This window comes from Ascaphus truei, chromosome 3, assembly GCF_040206685.1.
Source record: "Ascaphus truei isolate aAscTru1 chromosome 3, aAscTru1.hap1, whole genome shotgun sequence".
Taxonomy (NCBI): domain Eukaryota; kingdom Metazoa; phylum Chordata; class Amphibia; order Anura; family Ascaphidae; genus Ascaphus; species Ascaphus truei.
The window spans coordinates 358,952,706-358,974,500 of NC_134485.1; the positions used below are offsets into that span (position 1 = coordinate 358,952,706).

General features: G+C 40.5%; 1 protein-coding gene across 1 annotated transcript in view; it reads right to left on the minus strand.

Moving 5' to 3' along the window:
- FREM2 (FRAS1 related extracellular matrix 2) overlaps window positions 1–19,453 on the minus strand; it is a 210,593-nt gene extending 191,140 nt beyond the window's left edge. The window contains exons 1-2 of the mRNA XM_075593184.1: window positions 14,304–19,453; window positions 8,677–8,766 (exon numbers count right to left, since the gene is read on the minus strand). Coding sequence (XP_075449299.1) covers window positions 8,677–8,766; window positions 14,304–19,326 — 5,113 coding nt within the window. The 5' untranslated portion in view covers window positions 19,327–19,453. The remainder of the gene's footprint in view (window positions 1–8,676; window positions 8,767–14,303) is intronic.
- Between the last annotated feature and the right edge of the window lie 2,342 nt (window positions 19,454–21,795).

Sequence of the window (21,795 nt, forward strand, 5' to 3'; positions counted from 1 at the left end):
AAATTGCCAGGGACCAAACTAGAAACCATAGATATTAAAAAACGGAACAAGACTGGGCTGTCCCCTATCCCCTCTACTTTTCGCTCTCTCAATCGAGCCCCTAACATCTAAGATCAGATTAAATTCAGATATACAGGGGATAGACAAAGGTCAAAGAAACTCCAAAATCTCATTGTTTGAGGACGATGTTGTCCTAACGCTGGCCAACCCTCTGCTCTCACTCCCAAACTTACATAAGATATTATTAAAATTCAGCGAACTTTCAGGCTCTAAGATCAAGAATGACAAGTCAGAGTTCCTCAATATCTCCCTCCTAGATGAAGAGGTAAGACTCCTACAATTTAAAAAAATATATAAATGGAAACTTCAAATACCTTGATATCAATATCACTGAAAAGTATGAAAATCTATATGAATGCAACTACCCCCACACCCCCCTCCTAATTGACAAAATAAAAAAAGATCTCCTTGAGTGGAACAAACATCAAATATCTTGGATAGGAAGAATAACCTCAATAAAGATGAATTTTCTACCCAAGTTACTTTATCTTTTCCAAACACTTCCGACCCATGTCCCAAATGCAGAATTAAGAGATATACAGAATAGGATATTAAATTTATTTGGCATACCAGAAGGCTAGAGTAGCTAGGTCGGTGCTACTGGCCTCTAAAGACAGAGGAGGAATGGGTGTCACGGATCTGGCACGCTTCTACCAGGCGGCCAGCTAAGACAGGTAGTGGTATGGAATGTTTGTCTGAACCAAGTCTGCTGGGTAGATATAGAGGCCCAATATTCAAAAGACTGTCTCCTACCACTTTCACTTTGGTCAAGAGAAAAAGGGGCTTATTGCATTTGTTAGCCATCAGAAAGCTATCAGACCTATTGCAAAGGCAGCTATCAGAAGGGTCTAATAACAAAGATATATGCAGGGATTGAGGCATCAGGAAACACCCCAGACCATAAATATATGTCTAAATGTGCTAGCGATCTAGGAGTTGAAATTGATAGGGATGATTGTAGCGATATCTGGGAGAATGCGTCCAAAACATCTATATGCACTATTACCAAAGAGAACATTTATAAAATGATATATCAGTGGTATCTTACACCAAAAAGGCTCAAACAGATATTTCCCGAATCCTCTGATCAATGCTGGAGGGGGTGCGGATCTGTCTGGGATATGGTTCACATTTGGTGGAATTGCTGAATTATACAAAAATTTGGGATAAGTAAACAATAAATTATTGACACTATAACTGGGGTCGAGATCCCTTTAGAACCCCTAATTTATCTATTGGCAGAACCAATAGAGGATATGAACCACCACACGAGATGCCTAATCTCTCATATTATGACTGCCCCCAGATGCTCAGTGGCAGCTGATTGGAAAAGCCCTCTCCCCCCGCCAGGCTAGCATTAGAAAGAAGGATCAATGAGATAATGTTAATGGAAAGATTATAAGATTTTCTCAAACAATCCACTGAGACATTCTATAAAACTTGGGAACCCTGGATTAATGGTTAAGGATTGATGATTAAGGATTGATGGTTAGTGTGTAGCGGCCGAAGGATAAATATATGTATCCGAGTTGGAACAGTGCTTCCCCTCCCCCTCGTCTCTCTCTCTCTCTTTCCTTGTCTTTCTTGCTTCATTTTCTTTTGTAGTGCAGGACACTATTTTGTAAAATATGATTTAGTACAGTATTGGACAACACTACTATAAATTGTTATTTGATGGTATTGTTTGTGGAGTATTATTAATATTATTATTATTGATATTATTATTATTATTATTATTATCATCAGTAGTAGTGTTTACATTATTCTTATTGTTATTATTGTTAATGTTTTGTTTTGTTTCATTATTGTGCTATATATCTGGAAAAACTAATAAAAACTATTTGAAACAAAAAATAAATGTAGACAGGGTGTGGGCTTTCACTGTGATGCAATATATGCTGCCAAGTGGAATTAAAAAAACTATATAATTTTAACAATTAAAAAAACACTGAAGTCAATGTTTGTTAAAGTGCTGTGTTGTGCAGCAGTATTGCCTCAGTCCTCTAGTATTTCCCATATTCATGCACCAGCATTGCCAGAGTGCAGCAGATGCCACAGCATTGCTAGCATATCAACACTGGAGGGGCTATTGACTAGAAAAATCCCTGTGCTATTTTTTTGCAATGACTCTGCTTACAATCATCTGTTGAATTCAGGGCTTTGTAAGAATACTGCCTAGTTGCCACGGCAGTTCCCACGTTACTGTGTGTTTCCTTCTCTTTCTTCTTTGAGATGGATATGTTGGAGTTTGCAGGAAAGCCATTTTGTAGCTATGTAATATGAAGTCGGAATGTGGCAGCTGTACACAAGCAACATATTTTATTGCAAATGGAATTACAATGGCGAAATAGAGAGCAACATATGTCATCATTGTAATTGTGTTAGGGAGGAGTACATAAGGACATTGGCAATGGCTTTGGTATGTTGGATACCCATGCCAGCTCTTTGTTTCCTTGGCCCAATCACTTTATCTACCTGTACCTAATGCAGTGTTTTCCAAACCTCTCCTCGTGACCCACGGCCACACCAGGTTTGGGGAATAACAATGCACTTGCACATCCAGGTGAAGGCACTTTTTGCACACTCAGAAGGCACCTTTTGGACACTCACTTTTTGCACACTTGCTTGTCTCAGAAACCTGGTGTGGCCGCGGGTCACGGGGAGAGGTTTGGAAAACTGACTTAACACATGAAAATGACTGCCACATACTTTTTGGGTACCTGTGTCAACCCTCCCACAGTCAATGGATTAAGTAAAACTGAACTTACAAAGTTTTGTCTGCAGTATTTTTGTTAACCCTGGATATTACACTTTTGTTAAACACATAATCGACACTGGTGAATTTAGCAAAAAAAAAAAAAATTACTTAACAGTGAAGGTAAAGATAAAAGGAAGAAACAAGACAAAAACATCAATAAGTTGCACTTGATTTACTCATTACAAGGAGAGAAACCGGACACTGCATAAAGTATATACATGCTGTTTCTTTTTTACAGAAAGCATGCAAGAGTGCATCCAAATGTCTTAAACTGGTCCTCCAAGCAAGTTCCAGTGCACAAAAATATTATGCTCTACCCCGATTAGTGCGCTTAAATGCATCGCTACAGAGTCTGGTTATGTGAAGTTTAAACACTCTAAGGTCCAGATCTACAAAGTCTATTGACTTAATGAGGCATTAACAAGTTAACGCTTCGTTAAGTGCAATAGTGTTTCTTCAAAGCACACTAATGCAGTGTTAAGTGCTTTTTTCAGCCTTAAAGATCCCTTGCCTTAAGAAGGGATGTTAGTGCTAATGAAATGCAAAATGGGTGTTCCCTGTATCACTATCTATTCACAGATTAGCTTCATCCAGGCCCTGAAATATGGGTTTTGCTGGAGATAGAGAGGAGACAAAACTTATCATTGCCATCAGAGAGAATATATATATATACTTTGGGAGTATATATATATATATATATATATATATATATATATATATATATATATATATATATATATATATATATATATATATATTCTCTCTGATGGCAATGATAAGTTTTGTCTCCTCTCTATCTCCAGCAAAACCCATATTTCAGGGCCTGGATGAAGCTAATCTGTGAATAGATAGTGATACAGGGAACACCCATTTTGCATTTCATTAGCACTAACATCCCTTCTTTAAGGCTGAAAAAAGCACTTAACACTGCATTAGTGTGCTTTGAAGAAACACTATTGCACTTAACGAAGCGTTAACTTGTTAATGCCTCATTAAGTCAATAGACTTTGTATATATATAGGCACCCCACTGAGGAAGATCCCCCACTGGGATCGAAACGTTGGATTTTTGTGCTATGTTTTAATACATAAGTTTGGTTACCTTTCATCTGAGTGCTGTCGTCTCTTTGCCATATTGGTAATGTATACATATACATATATATATATATATATATATATATATATATATATATATATATATATATATATATATTCCTTTTTCTTGTCACACAGAAACGGACTGCGCAACAAGTACAAATGTTCATGATATGTGTTAACCCTTTGGGTACCCCAGGACTTAATCACTAAGTCATTGGATCTCCATAATGTAGTGTCTACGTCATGCTGAACAGAGGGGGGGAGGTGGGTTTGCCGCTTAGATCGCATCCCACGTTCCCAGGACGCGATCTGCCCAGTGAGGAAACGGCGGATCACTCCTCTTCATTCCTGCGAAATGACCCCCGTGGTCACGTGACCGCGCTGTGCCAGAGCAGACATGACACTCAGGCACCACAACCTCTCCGGCACTGAAAAGTAATGTTTTGGTGTGTCATAATAAAGGAGATGGTGCGTTAAAATCGTCCGCCAAGCTCAACTTGGTGCATGCCCTAAAAGTTGTTGATAGTGTTCGTACAGGAGTAAGTTGCTTGTTATCAACCAAAAGTATATTTGATGCAGCACAGGTGTTTCCTTTTATAGGTGAACAAATTGTATTATTTTCATAGTATGGCTATTCTACAAAATAATACACTAAAATTGATACTGTATTTATTAACACTAGTTACAAAAGACACATATTGTAATTCGGTTTTAATTTGAACTATATCAATCAGGTATTCAACATGACACAACGCGTCAAAATGTATTTCAAGCAACAAATGATGACTTATATGTACAGTAAGAAGCCTTCATACATACAATGCTCAGTTTATGGAGGTTTGTACTACTTTTTACCACTAACATTTTGATGCACTAAAATATATATGATCTTAGTACCTAGGCCTCAGTGTGTATATATTTGGACGTTTTATACATAAATGAGAATTTCCCACAACGTACAATATGGCCAGTACACACAGAACAGGTAGAACATTACAATTTGTATATATGTATTAATAGGAGAGGGCAGATCTGTGTGTATTTAAATGAACTGATCTAATATTTTTGAGTGTAAAGTGTGAAAGACGAGAAGTGCCACAACTCGTGTTTAGCACTTATGTTGGTTCTGTTATGCTTGATTCAAGACTGGAGCTGCCTTGAGATGGCTTGGCATGCAGCCTAGACTGCAGTGCATGGCAGAGCACTGTTTATACCTGTGAGGTGTAAAACATTTTTTTCATCCATAGTTTCTTATAATATTACAAAAATGTTTCTTTTTTTTGTTGCCAATACTTAAGCACAGCATTTTCTATACATTGCCACTTATTCCAGAGCAGGACTCACACGAGAAGGTTTACAAATTGGTGAGAATAGTACAATTGCTGCTGTAAGGAAAACGATTCACATTTGTAAACTGCATATGTTAAAAATATCTGAAATGACTTGGAAACTATACACATTATCCTTGCAGGTTAGAGTGTGAGACATTTCTGGTTGTTCTTTTGATCCTCATTAAACATTTATCATTCTGCGCTAAGCAATGCGACATACCATTTCTAGTCACTTCATGTAAGTATTAGTTCTTCAATGTTTAGCAATTGCAAAACTTCCCTTTTATAAGTGTGTTTAGCCACCCTTTCAACATGCCACTGTACTGTATGACATGAAACAATAATCAGTATTATAAAGCACAACATGGAATAGTGCAATAACATTTGCATAATCACCAGAAACAGTTATTCAGGAATTTCATAGTAAATGAAAATACCACTTGTGGTGCATTTTCATGTCTACGACAGGTTTGCAACACTGTCTTTCCCCATTATCTCTTAGCAGTCAGGGATTCTGAGTAATGACATGCAAATCAGCACTCACAGTGAGTCACTCTTTACTTCTTATCCATTTTAACATGGGAAACCTATAAGCTTATGCCTGCTGTTTTACACAGCTTTTCAGCACAGCATGGGTTTAAGAAGTGCATAGCCAGTAACCCTACCATACTGTACGTAGTGTCCACCACAAAGAGCTAAAATCAAAACAAGCTGAATAACACTGAAACGTGAAGCATTTTAAAGTAGTTTTTGTACTCTGAGAAGAGCCCTTGAATCCTCTCTGTACTGTGTTTATTATTTCGGGATTTGGATTCTTACCAGGAACATAGAAACAAATGTCTGTGATGTTGACATTCTGCCAGAATCTACCTGAGTCACACAACACAATTCTTTGATGTCTATTTTGGGGGGAGGGAGCTCACTGCAGAGAGATAAGCTTTTTATTCTCACATGAAATAATAGATCCCTAAACGACTGCCAGTATTATTCACTTATTTCTCTGAACAAAGATAACCATTAGCACAAGACCCTAATCACATTTCTATCAATTTCAAACTCAGTTCTGTTTTTTTAACCACTAAAGTTTTTGAAATATCATACACTCCAATCTTTCTCGGCGCCCGCATAAATATCTCTGCCCTCTGATTGCATTCAAAGGAAACAAATGCAGGAAAAGCTGCTCTCGCCCGTTTTAGTACTTAATGTCTCTTCGAATCACTTCCATGTGCTGGTAGGTGTAAGGTAGGGACCCGCTGCATGCCGTTTAACACAGGTAATAATCTCCACCGTACTCACCAAACATGTTGTAGGACAAAAAGTATTTTTTAAAAATGAATATTTTAATAATAGCAAAACAGGACTGTCAGCACGTTTCGGGGGTATCCCCTTACATTGTGCTGTCTGTTCTGCTATTATTAAAATGTTCCTTTTTTTTAACACTTTTCCTCATAAAAAATTTTTTGTAAGTGTGGTGGAGAATATTTCCTCTGTCACTCTTATAACATTGATCATTTTTGCAAGTGCGGCACTCTCGGGTAGCAAAGTTCAAGTCATGTGTAAACAAAAACAGTAGAGCAGCACAGCGTCTGTTACAATCCTAGAGGATTTATTTCACCTCTCAAACATTACTGTCCGATGAAGAAGACCTTTTTTGGAGGCCACAATCATTGATTGTAACAGATGGTGTGTTGCTCTAGTATTTTATGATTGCACACGACCTAGACGAATACAAAACCACTCGTGCAAACAACCAAATCATCAAGCTATGAAATGTCTACATAACAATAATTCTGGATGTACAGAACTTTCTAAAGAAAAGAAAAAACATGGAAAAAGCATGTGATCTCTGGGTAACATTATGTTTTTTCTTTATTTGGAGGCAACGTTATTAAATAGGACAATGGCTAAAATATTCCATACAAGAATGTCTGCAAAAATGTTTGTCAGGGGTCTGTATGTGACCCAGGAAGAAAATAAATACAAAGTTCCAGACTTGTCCATTTTACATCCTTGTGATACCAACCTCTCTAGTCAAGGTACTTTGCCCAACTATTACCCTATTTGCATCTGTTTTTCATGTAAATTGAGTAACTATTTTTACTAGTGAGTTACTGTTATATAATACTTTGATAATACTAGATTAGACTGTTTAAATGGGGCAGAACAACGTTAAACAACAAATGAATACACAAACTTTGCCTCAGATCCAAGTTTTGTCACACAATGTTATACATGCAGAGAATTGTTACTAGTGCACTATGGCCAATGTTTACTAAGCAGTGCTATTCCATACGACACCTTGCGGGCCATTCACTTGAATGGTCTGCAAGGTTTTTTCCAGCGCCGGAAGACAAGGCACGTTTCTGAAACCCCATGTTAAACCTATGGGCTTGGTAATCTAATTTCTCATTTAAAAAAAAACATCAAAGGGAAGATATGTTAACTTTGTTATGGGAATGCTATGGGTTAACCTCAAATGTGACCCTGTATGGACATTCAGAGTTTCTATACTTATCTTCTTTAATTACATGCTCTGTCACTTGTCTCTATGAGCATGTTGAGATCTGGGATGGGATGTTAAACAGAAGAAAGGCCGGGCTATGAGTCCCACAACACTGCTTTCCAAACTTTATTTGACCCTTTTCACCTTTATATAAGTAGACAAGTAGATCCATATTCAGTTAGCTGTGGAGGTGCTTCCCAGTGTTGGAGAAGAGTTCAGCTCCATTCAAAAAAATGGCCTGCAGCACAGGGAAGCTTCCTTGCAGAATACTGAACGAGGGCTTAGAGTGGCAACAATGTGTATAAATATATCAGCACATCTGTGTTACAAAATGCAATTTATCTCATTACATCCAACGGTGTCACAGTAAATTCCTTCAGTCATTGTGCAACATCTGGGCGAAACTTCACTTTGGGAAGCATTAGTAGACTGCGTACTTTGGGAAGCATTATTAGACTGTGTACTTTGGGAAGCATTAGTAGACTGTGTACTTTGGGAAGCATTATTAGACTGTGTACTTTGGGAAGCATTAGTAGACTGCGTACTTTGGGAAGCATTATTAGACTGTGTACTTTGGGAAGCATTAGTAGACTGCGTACTTTGGGAAGCATTAGTAGACTGCGTACTTTGGGAAGCATTATTAGACTGCGTACTTTGGGAAGCATTATTAGACTGTGTACTTTGGGAAGCATTAATAGACTGCGTACTTTGGGAAGCATTATTAGACTGCGTACTTTGGGAAGCATTATTAGACTGCGTACTTTGGGAAGCATTAGTAGACTGTGTACTTTGGGAAGCATTATTAGACTGTGTACTTTGGGAAGCATTAGTAGACTGCGTACTTTGGGAAGCATTATTAGACTGTGTACTTTGGGAAGCATTATTAGACTGCATACTTTGGGAAGTATTATTAGACTGCGTACTTACCTTTGTCTTGAACAGTAAAATAGAAAATATCACTTGTTGCGTTTTCTCTGTTTCGTAACACATAGCAGATCTTCATGTCATCTATGTCCGCTGAATAAAAAGACAAAAAAAATAGTTTTCGTCAAATGCAAAATAAATAAATATTAAAAACAACACACAGCAGACAAGTGTTTTACTGCAGAAAAAAATGAAAAATGTAACATACTTCTGTCTTTAAGATGATAAATTAAGGTTTTCAGTTTTTTTTTGTAAATAACAGTACTGTTGTGTAATGTTTTACACACACACACACACACACACACACACACACACACACACACACACACACACACACACACACACACACACACACACACACACACACACACACACACACACACACACACACACACACACATCTATATCTATATATTATATATATCTATACTGCATGTTTCATGCTTGGAATAGATATAAATCTAATCAGAAACAAATTTGGTTGGGTTTGAATTACTTCAGTAAAAGGATCAAATGCAACAGAAAACAGTGAGAAAGGACCCAGAGAAATAAGATGAGGGAGGTGATTTCCTGAAACAACGTTTGGAAAGAAAAAGAAGGTTAAATAAGGTAAAGGGTTGACTTGACTTTCTCTGTATTATGTCAGATTGTAGCATTATAATAAAATATAAAGTTGTTTGATTTTTTATTTTATTAAACAGGTATATCTATTAAAAATGTATTTAAACCCATTGCATCAGAAGAGCATGCAAATTACCAAAAATGTATCAGCAATCCCTGTTGCTGTGAAGTAGTTAAAGTGTATTTAGAAGTAATGTTTCCGTAATTTGAACAAATAGAAAGTGTTGCGTCCTCATATATGGATTTGAAATGTTTTTAAAGCAAAACATTGATTGTGCATCTTTGGAAATTTAATTTTCTCCTAAAACAAGCAGCATGTATTGTACATAATAAAGGCAGGAAGTATTACATACATATATATTCAGCGATATTTGTTATTGGTATTTTCATATAGTTATACCATTGGACATACACTTACAAAGCCATAACGCAAGGCTTAAACTAATGAACAAAATCTGAAAATGGAAAAGATGGTGTAAGGCTAAGGACCCGCTGCGGTCGGCGGCCCCTTTCCTCCAGTCTGGAGGTCCTCGCTGGCTCCTTCCGACGTGGCTGACTGCGTGCTGTGACGCATCAGCCGGCCGATGCTGCAAGCTTCTGGTGATCAGAAGCGCTGACGCGTCACGTGTTGCACGAGTCAGCCAATGAAGGAAGGAGGGGAGGAGGAAGGAGCTACGGGAGGGAGGCAGCTGGAAGGGGAAGTCTGTGAGGTAGCCATGCATGGCTCTCCCTCCCTCTCCCCTCCCCTCCTAAAAGGTAGGGGGGAAGTGTGTGTATGTGTGTGTGTGTAGTGTGTGTTGTGTGTTTCGCACAGCCCGGGGGGAAGAGGGGCGGACGGACGGCCGCACCCTCCTCGTCACTGCTCCCGCCCACCCGACCCGTTTGGCAACGCCCCCCCCCAACGCGCATCACAGTTCACTGCAGACCGCAAATCGCGGTGCAGTGAGTTGCACGCACCGCTGGCAAGAAAGGCAGCCGTGCGGACGCGTGCAGCGTGGCCTCAGCCTTACGTGACTGAGTGCTTTCCCTTTATCCAACACTAATGTATACAGCAAAAGACAAAGAAGACCCAAAGTTAGAACCAATACAGACTGTTTTAAAGATGCACATTTTCATACATACATTGGAGGGTTTACCGTGACGTGGTTGCCGCCTTATAATGCATTGGAGAAGGGATTAACTAATTACTCTTATAAGAAGAACAACAGATAGTATTTAACATAATAATTTGACATACTGTATTGGTATATACATTGGTATAAATACTTCAGTATTAGGTGATACATTTTGTATTTGAGTATTTGAACTAACAATTTATGTTATATAACAAGCTGTTGAGAGTTCTTCTCTCTTCTCTTAAAGAAGGTATCACCTAATACTGAAGAACTCATTTATTCCGCATTATATATATATATATACACACACACACACACATTATATATATATATATATATAGCAACTGTAAATATTACTGTATGTTCATTTGCATGTCTTAGACAGGTCTGCACCCCTGTCTTTCCCCATTATCGCCCAGCATACAGCGCTTCCACTGCAGCTAGGGATTCTGGGAAATGACATGTAAATGAGCACTCAGTGCCACCTTTTGTCTCAAGCTCGTATTACACAAGCAAATCCTCAAGCCAATACATGCTGTTATAAACACAGCTTTTAGACAGAGGCTGGGATGAGATGCAAAGCCATTAAACCCACTCACAGACATGTTTCAACCTTGATGGGTATCATCAGTGTGAGGTTGGTTGTAATGGCTAAGCTGGTTTGAGACTTAGACTAGGTATTCACCACAATTATTAAGGTTATGGTGGGTAAAAAAAGTGACAAAACCCTCCACAGTAAAGCATAAAGCAACTGTAAATATTACTGTATGTTCATTTGCATGTCTTAGACAGGTCTGCAACCCTGTCTATCCCCATTATCGCCCAGCATACAGCGCTTCCACTGCAGCAAGGGATTCTGGGTAATGGCATGCTGTTATAAATACAGCTTTTAGACAGTGGCTGGGATGAGATGCAAAGCCATTAAACCCACTCACAGACATGTTTCAACCTTGATGGGTATCATCAGTGTGAGGTTGGTTGTAATGGCTAAGCCATTATAAATATAGCTATAGCCTGGGAACTGGGGGGAGGGGTGTTCCTTTCAAGCTGGTATGGGCCATTCTTCGCTGCTTGTAAAATAAAAGTAAAATCAAATATGGCTGCCACGGTCACCACTAGGAAACTGCAATGGCATGTCCTGATTGCAGCTTTTTGTTACCCCTGTGGGTCTGAGTCTTGAATGGCAGCCATATTGATTTTTTTTTTAATGTATCAGAAAGAACAGAACATAAAAGGGTAAATATATCAGGAACAAGGTGATCCCTAGAGTTAAAAATAGCATAGTTCAGCTCTAGGGGACCACATTCTCCCCAAAACCCACCTCTTCTGCCCTACCTCCCCCCCCCCTGCAGCTCTGATTATGTAAAATGATATCAATAAAAAGTTAAGATAAATTAAAATAGGTGGGATTATTATTTTACGTGAGCATCCACTCTTAAATTAGGACAAATGCATCTTTATTGTTGTACTGAACGCATTCATGTACAAACATTTTCCATATAGATGCATTCCTATTTATGAACAAATCTAATTAACAGTGATGTTTAATAAGCTAAAACCAGGTAGGCCTAAGTGACATTTAAAATAATAAAAAAAAAAAATGTAGACTATGTATACGTTTATTACAATTATTTTGATTTTTTTCCCTGACAATGATGGCAAACCTAGAGATTAGAGTGGGTTTTACTGCCTCTACCTCTTCCTTCTGTTCCCTCCCTGTCTTGCAAATTGATTATTTTACAAGCAGTGGTCTGAATAAATATGATCACTAAAAGGTAAAGCAAATAACACTCACAATCATTTCCTCCTCTCACAACCTATTTTAAAATAATTTAAATTAAAAAAAAAGGATTTTAAAATAGTAATGCTGGTGCGCCTATCAATCTTGTAATTCTAACCTGTTAAACATACCATGGTCTTCAGTTCACTTGATCCTATGTGGGAATTTAGCTATAATTAATGACATGGTTATCTATTAAATGTTTTCCAAAGTAGGCCTTGAACCCTACAATTGAACTTTGCATGACACTGAAGAATGCTACATGGAAATCTCCCCCAGCCGTTCCTAGCCTTCCTCGGAAGTTCTCTTTCCATTCCAGTTTTGGACTGACCACTGCATCAATAAAGCTTGGTAGGTTAGCACTTAGCAAAACTGAGTGTGGAGTTGCTAGAGAGTAGAAAGGGGAAGTGGCATTTACATCCAGGGCTCATTTTCTCAAAGAACCTTGGTTGCAAATCTAGGACTAAACTGGAACAATAAAGAGCACTAAATGTATTAAATAATATGAATCGCTTTAGAAGCAACATGAATGTTCCATTTATTCAAATCGTATGCATTTCATTTAGATCATTCTTTGCAGCAGTTTTTCAGCCACGGGCTTCGAGAAATAAAAGTGTTTCTCCGTTATCTATATCAGTTTTCAAGCTATGTCTTTATTTATCTTCAACTATTAAAAACAAAATAATCAGTCAAGACAGGTAGAAGCTTTGGAAATATTTAATTAGAAAAGATCATTGTGACCTTAACTAAGAGTAAATGCGTTTTTAATAGTTAGGGAGTTATGATTCTAAGGGAAAAAAATCATATTAAAAACAATTTTTTTTTTGATGAATCTTGTGCTATTTTTACCCAGTTTTGAATGCAGGAGATTTCCACATATAATTCCATCATTTCACAGCATACTGCTATTTGCTGGTACATGTATGCTGTATATGTATCAGGTTACCTCTTGTGACTTTTTGGAAAAAGTTCAATTATAAAGTAAAAGTGTCATAATTAGCTCTGTAAGTGCAAGAAGACCCTATAGGCTCATTGGCATTGAAAGAGTTTGACTGTCATTTCTGTTTCTAGACAGAACACTTAAGATGTCAAATGTTTGCATGGAAAATAGAATACATCATAAAATCCATTAGTTATTAGTGGCTTTCTGTCTTAGCACTTTATTACTGTTTAACATACTGTAAACCTGCAGGAAAGAAATGCCAGTCCAGGCTTGCTGTAGGACTGCTGCTCCAATCTATGCCAACAAGTTTTTGTCTTAACAACCTGAAAAGTGTGTTTTCTTTAACAATTTGCAGCTGGAATAGCTCCAATAGGAAAGGGGATATGACAAGGGAATACAAGCCAAGAACTCAAAAGAGAACAATATAAAAATGACATACAATATAAGGATTTACCTTAAAAATATAAATAGAAATATGTAAAACATTTTGACAATCTTGGTCTGATGGGGCATGAATGTGTTAGTTAATGCAATTATCCTACCACAAGTTTTTTTGTTGCATTTCTACTTACATATTTAAAACAATCATCTTTAAATGTATCCACAATAATAGCTGGCATGCTGACTATAATAGCCTAATATATTTATATATAATGTATCTAATAAACGTTTACATTTATTTCTGCAACAGAGTTTTCTTAGTGCAGTAATTATTAGTCTGGTATTTTTCCTGTATAGATCAGCAGCTAGATTCTACTCAAATAAACCTGTGCTCAGGTAAGGACAAGATCCATGTGACACTGGTCAAATCTTACACATATACACAAACCTTCTGGTGTCTAATGATTCCAGATAGCAAGTTAGGAACTTGGTAAGAGCTATTTAAAGTGTATGTGTTTTTAGAATGTAAATACATACTGTATAAATAAAATACATGAAAACCTATACTGCTACATTTACATGTTTTAATTCAGTATAGGTACAGAACATTTAACCTTAGCTGCATAAAACATGAATGTTATATTTTCATATTATATACCCAGTGATGTTCACCCACTGGACATTGGAAGAACTAGAAATGGAGTAGTAAAATATTTCAAGTCCTTTAAGTATTTAAATTTTACAAATACACATTCAAGTAATATATAAAAGAAGATATATGAAAGGTTACCTTGGGTAAAGTGGCTGATGCTGTGATTGCCTTTGTCCAGGTTGATGAGGAATCCATGGTTGGGACCTTCTGTGACATGGAAGCGTAGCGAGAGCTGGATACTATCCCTGTCCTCAGCTTTCAGGGCTTTGTTAGTGATCAAAAATCCTAAATGATAAGTGCTGAGAATACGCAGGGTAGGAGCCCCCTTATTTACTACAATTTGTGGTATCCCATTATCAACAGCTATGACTTGTATTTTCATCATTTGGGGCTGTCGTGTTTCGTAGACTGTGTCAGGGAACACATAGAAATCAGTGTGGGTGCCATCAGTAACAGTAAAGGAGAAGCTGTCCTCAGATGACTCTGTGCCATCATGTTTGTAGCTGATAAGGTTGTCATTCAAGTTTTGCTTAGTGAAGAATGTTACTGCTTTGCTGTTGTTGAACAAGATCTGTCCATGAACTGGTACTTGAGTGACAATGAATTTTAGCATCTTATCAGGAGTATCTCTGTCCTCCACTGTAAGTTCAAAAGGGGTTATCAGTTTATTCTCACTTTCTCTCACCACCAGCTCATGTATGGTTAGCACTGGCTTCTTATTATCCACATCACTAATAGATACTCTGAAAGTGCGAAAAACTGGATTGTATCCATCAGTTACTTCAAATTCAAAGCTGTCCATCTTCACTTCATCATCTGATGTATGAATGTAATATACTTTATTACCTGCTAGCTGAAGCTGTGTGAAGGATGTGATTGGCACGCCAGGCAGGTCTGTGCATTCAAGGTGCCCTCGAACGGGAGCCCTGGTAATGGTGAATACCAAGTGCTCATCTGGGCTGTTCAGGTCACTAGTGCTTAACAAATCAGTGGTAAGAGTTACTCTTCCTCCTTCTTTCAAGGACACTCCTTTGCTAATAACATCTGGGAAGACCAAATCAATTCCACCCACAGTCACATAAAAGTATCGATCGATAAGAGGATTAATGCCATCTGTCACATCAAATTTTAATAGATCACGAATGCCCTCTTGCCCAAAGTGCACATACTGTATTAAATCCTTGTCCACCTCATCCTGTGTAAAATTCATACCTAATGTAAGGTTCTGAAGCCCACCAAAAGGCTTTCTTCTCTGTAGCAGGCCTTGACCAGGCCCATAGCGTATTATGTAGGTTAATGTTTTATCATCAGAGTCTAAATCTGTGGCTTTAAGTATTTTGTTATTAACCAGTTTTGTTTCCGCTATTTCAATTTCCAGTCCATCATTAATAGTCATTCTGGGGGTCTCATCATCAACAGGTATAACCATAATGAGTACTGTTTTGACCACCGGATGCTTCCCATCTGTGAGTTTTATTTCGAAGCTGTCCTCTTTGGTCTCTGAATCATCATGCTCATAAATAATGCTGGAGCTCTCCTTGATGTCCTCCAGATGAAAGCTGTTCACAAGCACAGTGCCATTGGTAAGCTGGTTTACAATGTGCCCGTGCTTTGGGGGTTTTGTGATAATGAATATGAGTTCATCTGCTGGAATGTCTGCATCTGCGGCATTGAGTATAGGGGTATCAATGACAAGACTCATTCCTTCCATAACAACAAATTCTCTCATATAAATGTCAGGCTTTTCATCATTGGCTGGAATAATTACAATAGGAAAGAAATGTTTCTGGGACAAGTTTATTCCATCAGAGCAACGGAAAGTGAACCTATCTTCCACAGGCTCCACACCTTTGTGGATGCTTTGTACATAGTAAATATGCCCCAATCTGATATCTTTTAACGTAAATGCACTAATAGCAGTTCCCGATCTTGATTTTTCAGAGCCTGGAGCTGGGGAAATGTTCTCTACATATCCAGAAGTAGGCTGAACAACTATTGTGCAAAGCATATCATCATTTGGGGTGTCAGTATCTTCTGCACTCAAATGTGAAGGGGTTATAACATTCTTTTCACCTTCAATAACCATAAATTGTCTACCTACAGTAACTACTGGGGGCTGATTGTCCACTGGCAGAATAGTGACCTGGACACGAACACCATTAACAGTATTACCTCCAATAGTCCACTCCTCAGACATATCAGATAATGTTAAATTAAAAGAGTCTTCTTTCCGCTGAAGGCCAATTTCCCCACTAGTGTGTGCATAAATAACAGAGCCATCTATAATGTCCCTCTGAGTAAACCTTTCTGCAGCAATGCCATTAACCAGAATCTCTCCATAAAGAGGGGGATCTTCCACTATGAAAGTTAACATTAGGTCATCTGTATCTGCATCTGTACCTTGAATGACATTTGCTGTAATTTCTGTAGCACTGTTTTCCAGTACATCTAGATATGAACCAATTGTTCCAGCTGGTAACATAATTCTGGGCACTTCATCATCAACTAGACGCACAGTGATTTTCATGATAATAGTAAGAACATGCACCCCATCACTTACATCCAAAGTGCAGATATCACTGCTAGACTCCTCACCGTTGTGGATGTAAGCTACCCTGCCTCTAACAATGTCATCCAAATTAAATGTCTCCCTAACTTCCATGACATTATTAAAAAACAGCAGGCGCCCATGCTTTGGAGACTGTATAAGGGTGAAAGAGATTTTATTCCTATCTGTGTCTGCATCTGTGGCATCCAGTTCTGCTTTGATAAGGACATGGGTTCCCCTTTCAAAAACTGTAAATCCCGTATTGATAATGCTAGGGGGCTTGTTGTCCACTGGTTGCAGAAAAATAGTGAAATCCCCTTCAGCTACATTCCCGGACATGTCCTCTACAGTATATTGAAATTGCACCACACGTGGGGTGATGCCAAGCTCCAGATCAGGGGGTTTGTAGGCAATCTTGTGGTGGTTTACCTGGGCTTGGGTGAACTCGGTGACAACCTGGTCTGGGCTTTCAGTCAAGACTATGAACCCCATGAGCACTGGATTGTTTTCATCTGTATCGGTTGGTGGTACAGTCACGGTGTATTTGAGGTCCCGGTCATCAGAATCTAAGTCAGTATAACGGAGAAACTTCCTCCTGAAGTAGGTTAGGTGATACTCCTGGACCAGCATCTTCAAAGCAGTGCCTGGGTAAAGCTCGGGAGGCAGATCGTCAACCGGGTTGATTTTGACCACAAAGGTGTGCTCTCCTGACTGGTTTGGAGGATCGTTGTCATCTTGCACCCTGAAGACTAGCTGGTCCATGACCGTAACAGTGCTGTGAGGGCCCCTGTGCTTGTAAAACAGCTTCCCATCCAAGATATCCTGCTGATACCACTCTCTCACCACCTTCTCATAGACCTCCAGTTTCTGGATGAATCTCCATCCGGAGGGATCTTGGGGTATCTCAGTTTGGCGCAGCACTATCTCCCCCAAGGAAGAGTAAGGGGGCTCCAAGGTAAAGAGTATAGAAGAGTCTTCCGAGTCAATGTCTGTGGCGCTTAGCACAAATGGAGTCAAAGGCTGCACTTCTTTCTCAGATAGCATCAATCCGGTGTTGGCATTGACAATTGGGGGCTCATCGTCTGTAGGCACCACCGTAATTGGAAAAAGGAATTCCACCTGGTACTGCCCATCGGACATACGGAAGATTATGTTATCGCTGTATGTGTCGCTACCATCGTGTTGGTAGATGACCCTGCCATGGTCCAGGTCCAAGGCTGTGAAGAATTTGGATCCTTCCGGCGCAGAGTTTAGCAGGGTGAGCTGACCGTGCCTCAGCCCATCTAAGACGGTCAGCGTCACCTCCTCCATATTGTCCTCGTCGCTGATCTGCAGGTTGTGGGCACTCGAGAGCGGTCGGGACTGACCCTCGTAGAGGAGTTGTCCTGTGTTGCGGGTCACCACCGGAGCCAGGGTATTCATTGGCTTCACAACGATCATGAAGGAGAAGGGCTCGGACACAGCACCCTCCGTGTCCACTACCTCCAACTCAACCTCGAAGATGCGCTCTAAGTCTGAGTCCTCTGGTGGAGGCTTGTAGGCAATCCTCAGCTCCTGCAGGTCCCGCTGGTAGAAGGAGGTGATAGGCAAGTTTCGGTCATCGGTGCTCACAATCTGCCCCTGCCCGGGGCCGAAGGAAGAAGTGACGTTAAAGATAAGATCCCCAGGGTCCGACTCTGCGTCCTCCGCAGCCAGCATGTCAGGGGTGATGGCCGTCATGACAAACTGATCCACCTCCATCATCAACATGGCTATGAAGCTAGGCTTCGGTTGGGTGTTCTCCAATCCTTCCCTGATTCTTACAAGGATCTGAAAATGTTCTTGCTTGAGCATGTTGCCCCCTTTATCGTGCAGCTCCACCAGCATTGGGATAAAGTCTCTGTTGGGGGACTGGGTGGAGGCGGTGTGCCGGTATCGCACACCCATCTCCAAGAACTCTTCGCAGTCCAACATCTGCCCTGTGCTATGCAGCAGCCCCCCGTACCTGGGCAGCCCCCCCAGCCCAACAAGCGGCGAGATCCTGCAGATCTCAGCGGTTCTGTCAAAGGTAAATTCCAGGATCTTTTGGTCAATGGCGTTGCTGGTGCCCAATAGTCTTTCCACGGTCAGTGGCATGTTCCTGGTCACCACCTCCAACTGAGTGAAGACCACTTCCACCTCGACCATGAAAGGTATAATTACAGTCCGTGTCTGAGTGTCATAGCGGAGCTGCAGCTTGACTCTGTCCTTGGAAGGACTGCGGGCTCCCAGGTGAGAGTACTTCACTTCCCGGGCTCCGAAGTCGCAGGGGAACCTGTTGGGGGACAGATGTCCTGGTCTCTGGGACAGAGGATAGTTGTCCAGCACACTGATGTGACACTTGTCGCCCGGCTGCACTTGGATCACCAGGTCATGCACTGGATCCAGGAAGATCGACTTGCCGAAGGGGACTCGGATCAGGTTGTTTGCCACCAGGATCGCGTCTTCCAGTGGCCCGTAAGACAGGTGGGAGCCGTCCAGGACCCCTCTCTGAGCGCTGGTCTCTGCAGTCACAAGCAGCCATACCGCAAGTATCAACACTGCCCGCGTTGTGACAGCTGCCGCTGGGGTCCCCAACAGTGCGCGTAAAATCATGTTAACAAGGTGCCTCTCAGCAAACGTCCCGCAACAGCTTTGCAAAGTATTTTACCTCACGGGCGAGGGCATTCAAACCTGCAGCAGGAGCGCCCTGCAGCTTGTTTCACTCTCCGAGGCCCCGCCCCTCTCCCAGCACACCGGCCTCGGGCAGTGAGGCAGGGGTTTAATCTCTGCAGTCCCTGTGGAACAAGTAGGAGGGGCATCGCAGTCACTCTGTCCGTCGATTGGTGCGCTGACTTCTGGGGTAGAAGTAGAAACGACCGTGATTGCGCAGCGGGTCTATCAATCATTCCCCGCGGAGACGGCTGGCATTGTAGCAGGTTGTCAGAGAGGTGACCTGTAAACCAAAGGCGAATATCCAAGAGGGCAGCGCTCTGCGGTCACCGAGCGGGCTGTGCGGTCACCGAGCGGGCTGTGCGGTCACCGAGCGGGCTGTGCGGTCACCGAGCGGGCTGTGCACGGGCACAGCGGGGCAAGTGTAGGACACGCGCTGGGGCTAATAACACGCGTACAGCGTGGGTGGCAGCCAGTCTCCTGCTTGATTTATCTTTACAAGCAAGACGAAAGTGTGTACACGGCTGTGAGGACAACGGGAGAAATTTGTGGCCCGGGGCTGTGGGGACACTGGGAGAAAGTTGTGGCCCGGGGCTGTGAGGACACTGGGAGAAAGTTGTGGCCCGGGGCTGTGAGGACACTGGGAGAAAGTTGTGGCCCGGGGCTGTGGAATGGACCTGAGACTCAGCAGGCGGTATAACTTTACACAGGGCAGCGCCTGCTACTGCGCTCCCCCTTACCAGGACTGAGAGCCCCAATCTGTGCATAATAATACTCAGTGATCCTGCTTCAAATGGAAGGTTCCTTCTCTTACCGTGCACCCCAAAACTGGAACAATCTACCGGAGACTCTCACAGCCACCACAGTCTAAATTCTTTCAAAACTAAACCTGTCTCATATTTTAATCTGGTCTGTAACTGTTACATACGCCTATAATATGTATTATCTCTAACTGTGCATGCTATGTCTTGTATATAATGTATACCCTGTTCCCTTATGTAACTGTAGTTGTACCATGTATTATTTGTCATCTTAACTCTATGCCCAGGACACACTTGAAAACCAGAGGTAACTCTCAATGTATTACTTCCTGGTAAAACATTTTATAAATAAATAAATTATTTACTCTTTCTAGGAAAACGGCATTGGTAGGATTGATCTTTCCGTTTTGTTGTATTTACGCAGGATGATTCTGCAACTCACCGGATACATATAGATATAGAGAGCATAATGTTCTACAAGGGAACAGAATATATATATATATATATAGATAGATAGATAGATAGATAGATACACACACACACACACACACACACACACACACACACACACACACACTTTACTGTGGAGGGTTTATGTCACTTTTTTTATCCACCATAACTTAACTAAGTGCGTATACAGTATGTGTATATGTTTATATATAATGTATATGTATAATGTATGTATATGTGTATTATATGTATATAATTTTAACAACACATAGAGATTCTATAGAGGAGCACAAGGGTTTACCAATGAAAAGTTTATTAATACGGGAGAAAAATGAAAGGGAGGGGAATCCCACACGGCTTGTTCAACCGTGACGTCACATGACCCTGCCACGGTCACGCGTCCTGAAGCCAGCTGAACCTCTTAAGAAGAGATTGCAGTGGCCTCACGCTGTCCCCGAGCGTTTAATTTGAATGCCTTGGGGAAGAGCGTGGGACCTCTGCAAACGCGCGCCCCCTAGTTTGCGCACCGCTGCCTTATATGCTGGCGTTTATGCGGTATCTTCTCTGTGTGTCATATATATATATATGTGTGTCATATATATTCTCTGTGTGTCATCTATCTATCTATCTATCTATCTATCTATCTATCTATCTATCTATCTATCTATCTATCTATCTCAATACAGCACATGGCGAAAGCACACCTAGAGAATATAAGATAAAGCCAAAATTGGCAGGTGCAAGTTTCATATAAGGCATATAGAAAATATACTCCACTCCAAGGAGCGAGGAAGAAGACACAGCACACGCCTTGCACAAAATGTAAATAGATTTTAAGGTGCAAAAATAGATTCTATTTTTGCATCTTAAAACCTATTTGCATTTTTTTCATCCTGTGTCGTCTTCTTCCTCGCTCCTTGGAAAAAAAGCCAATGTAATGCTGGTGGAGGTGCTATGGGGAAAAGTATAATACTGTATAACACAAGAAGAGAGAAAAACCCACATCACTCTGATGAATACAAAAGTAGCAAAAATGTATTAAACCAATTAAACAAAGAATTGAATAAAAAGGACAGATTAAGATCAAGCTGGGACCACAAGAGAATCCTAACAAATAATCAAAAGACACCCACTAGAATTGAAATAAACTGCTGTTGGGACAAAACATTCTAACTCAAATCAGGTGCTAAATAACACATAC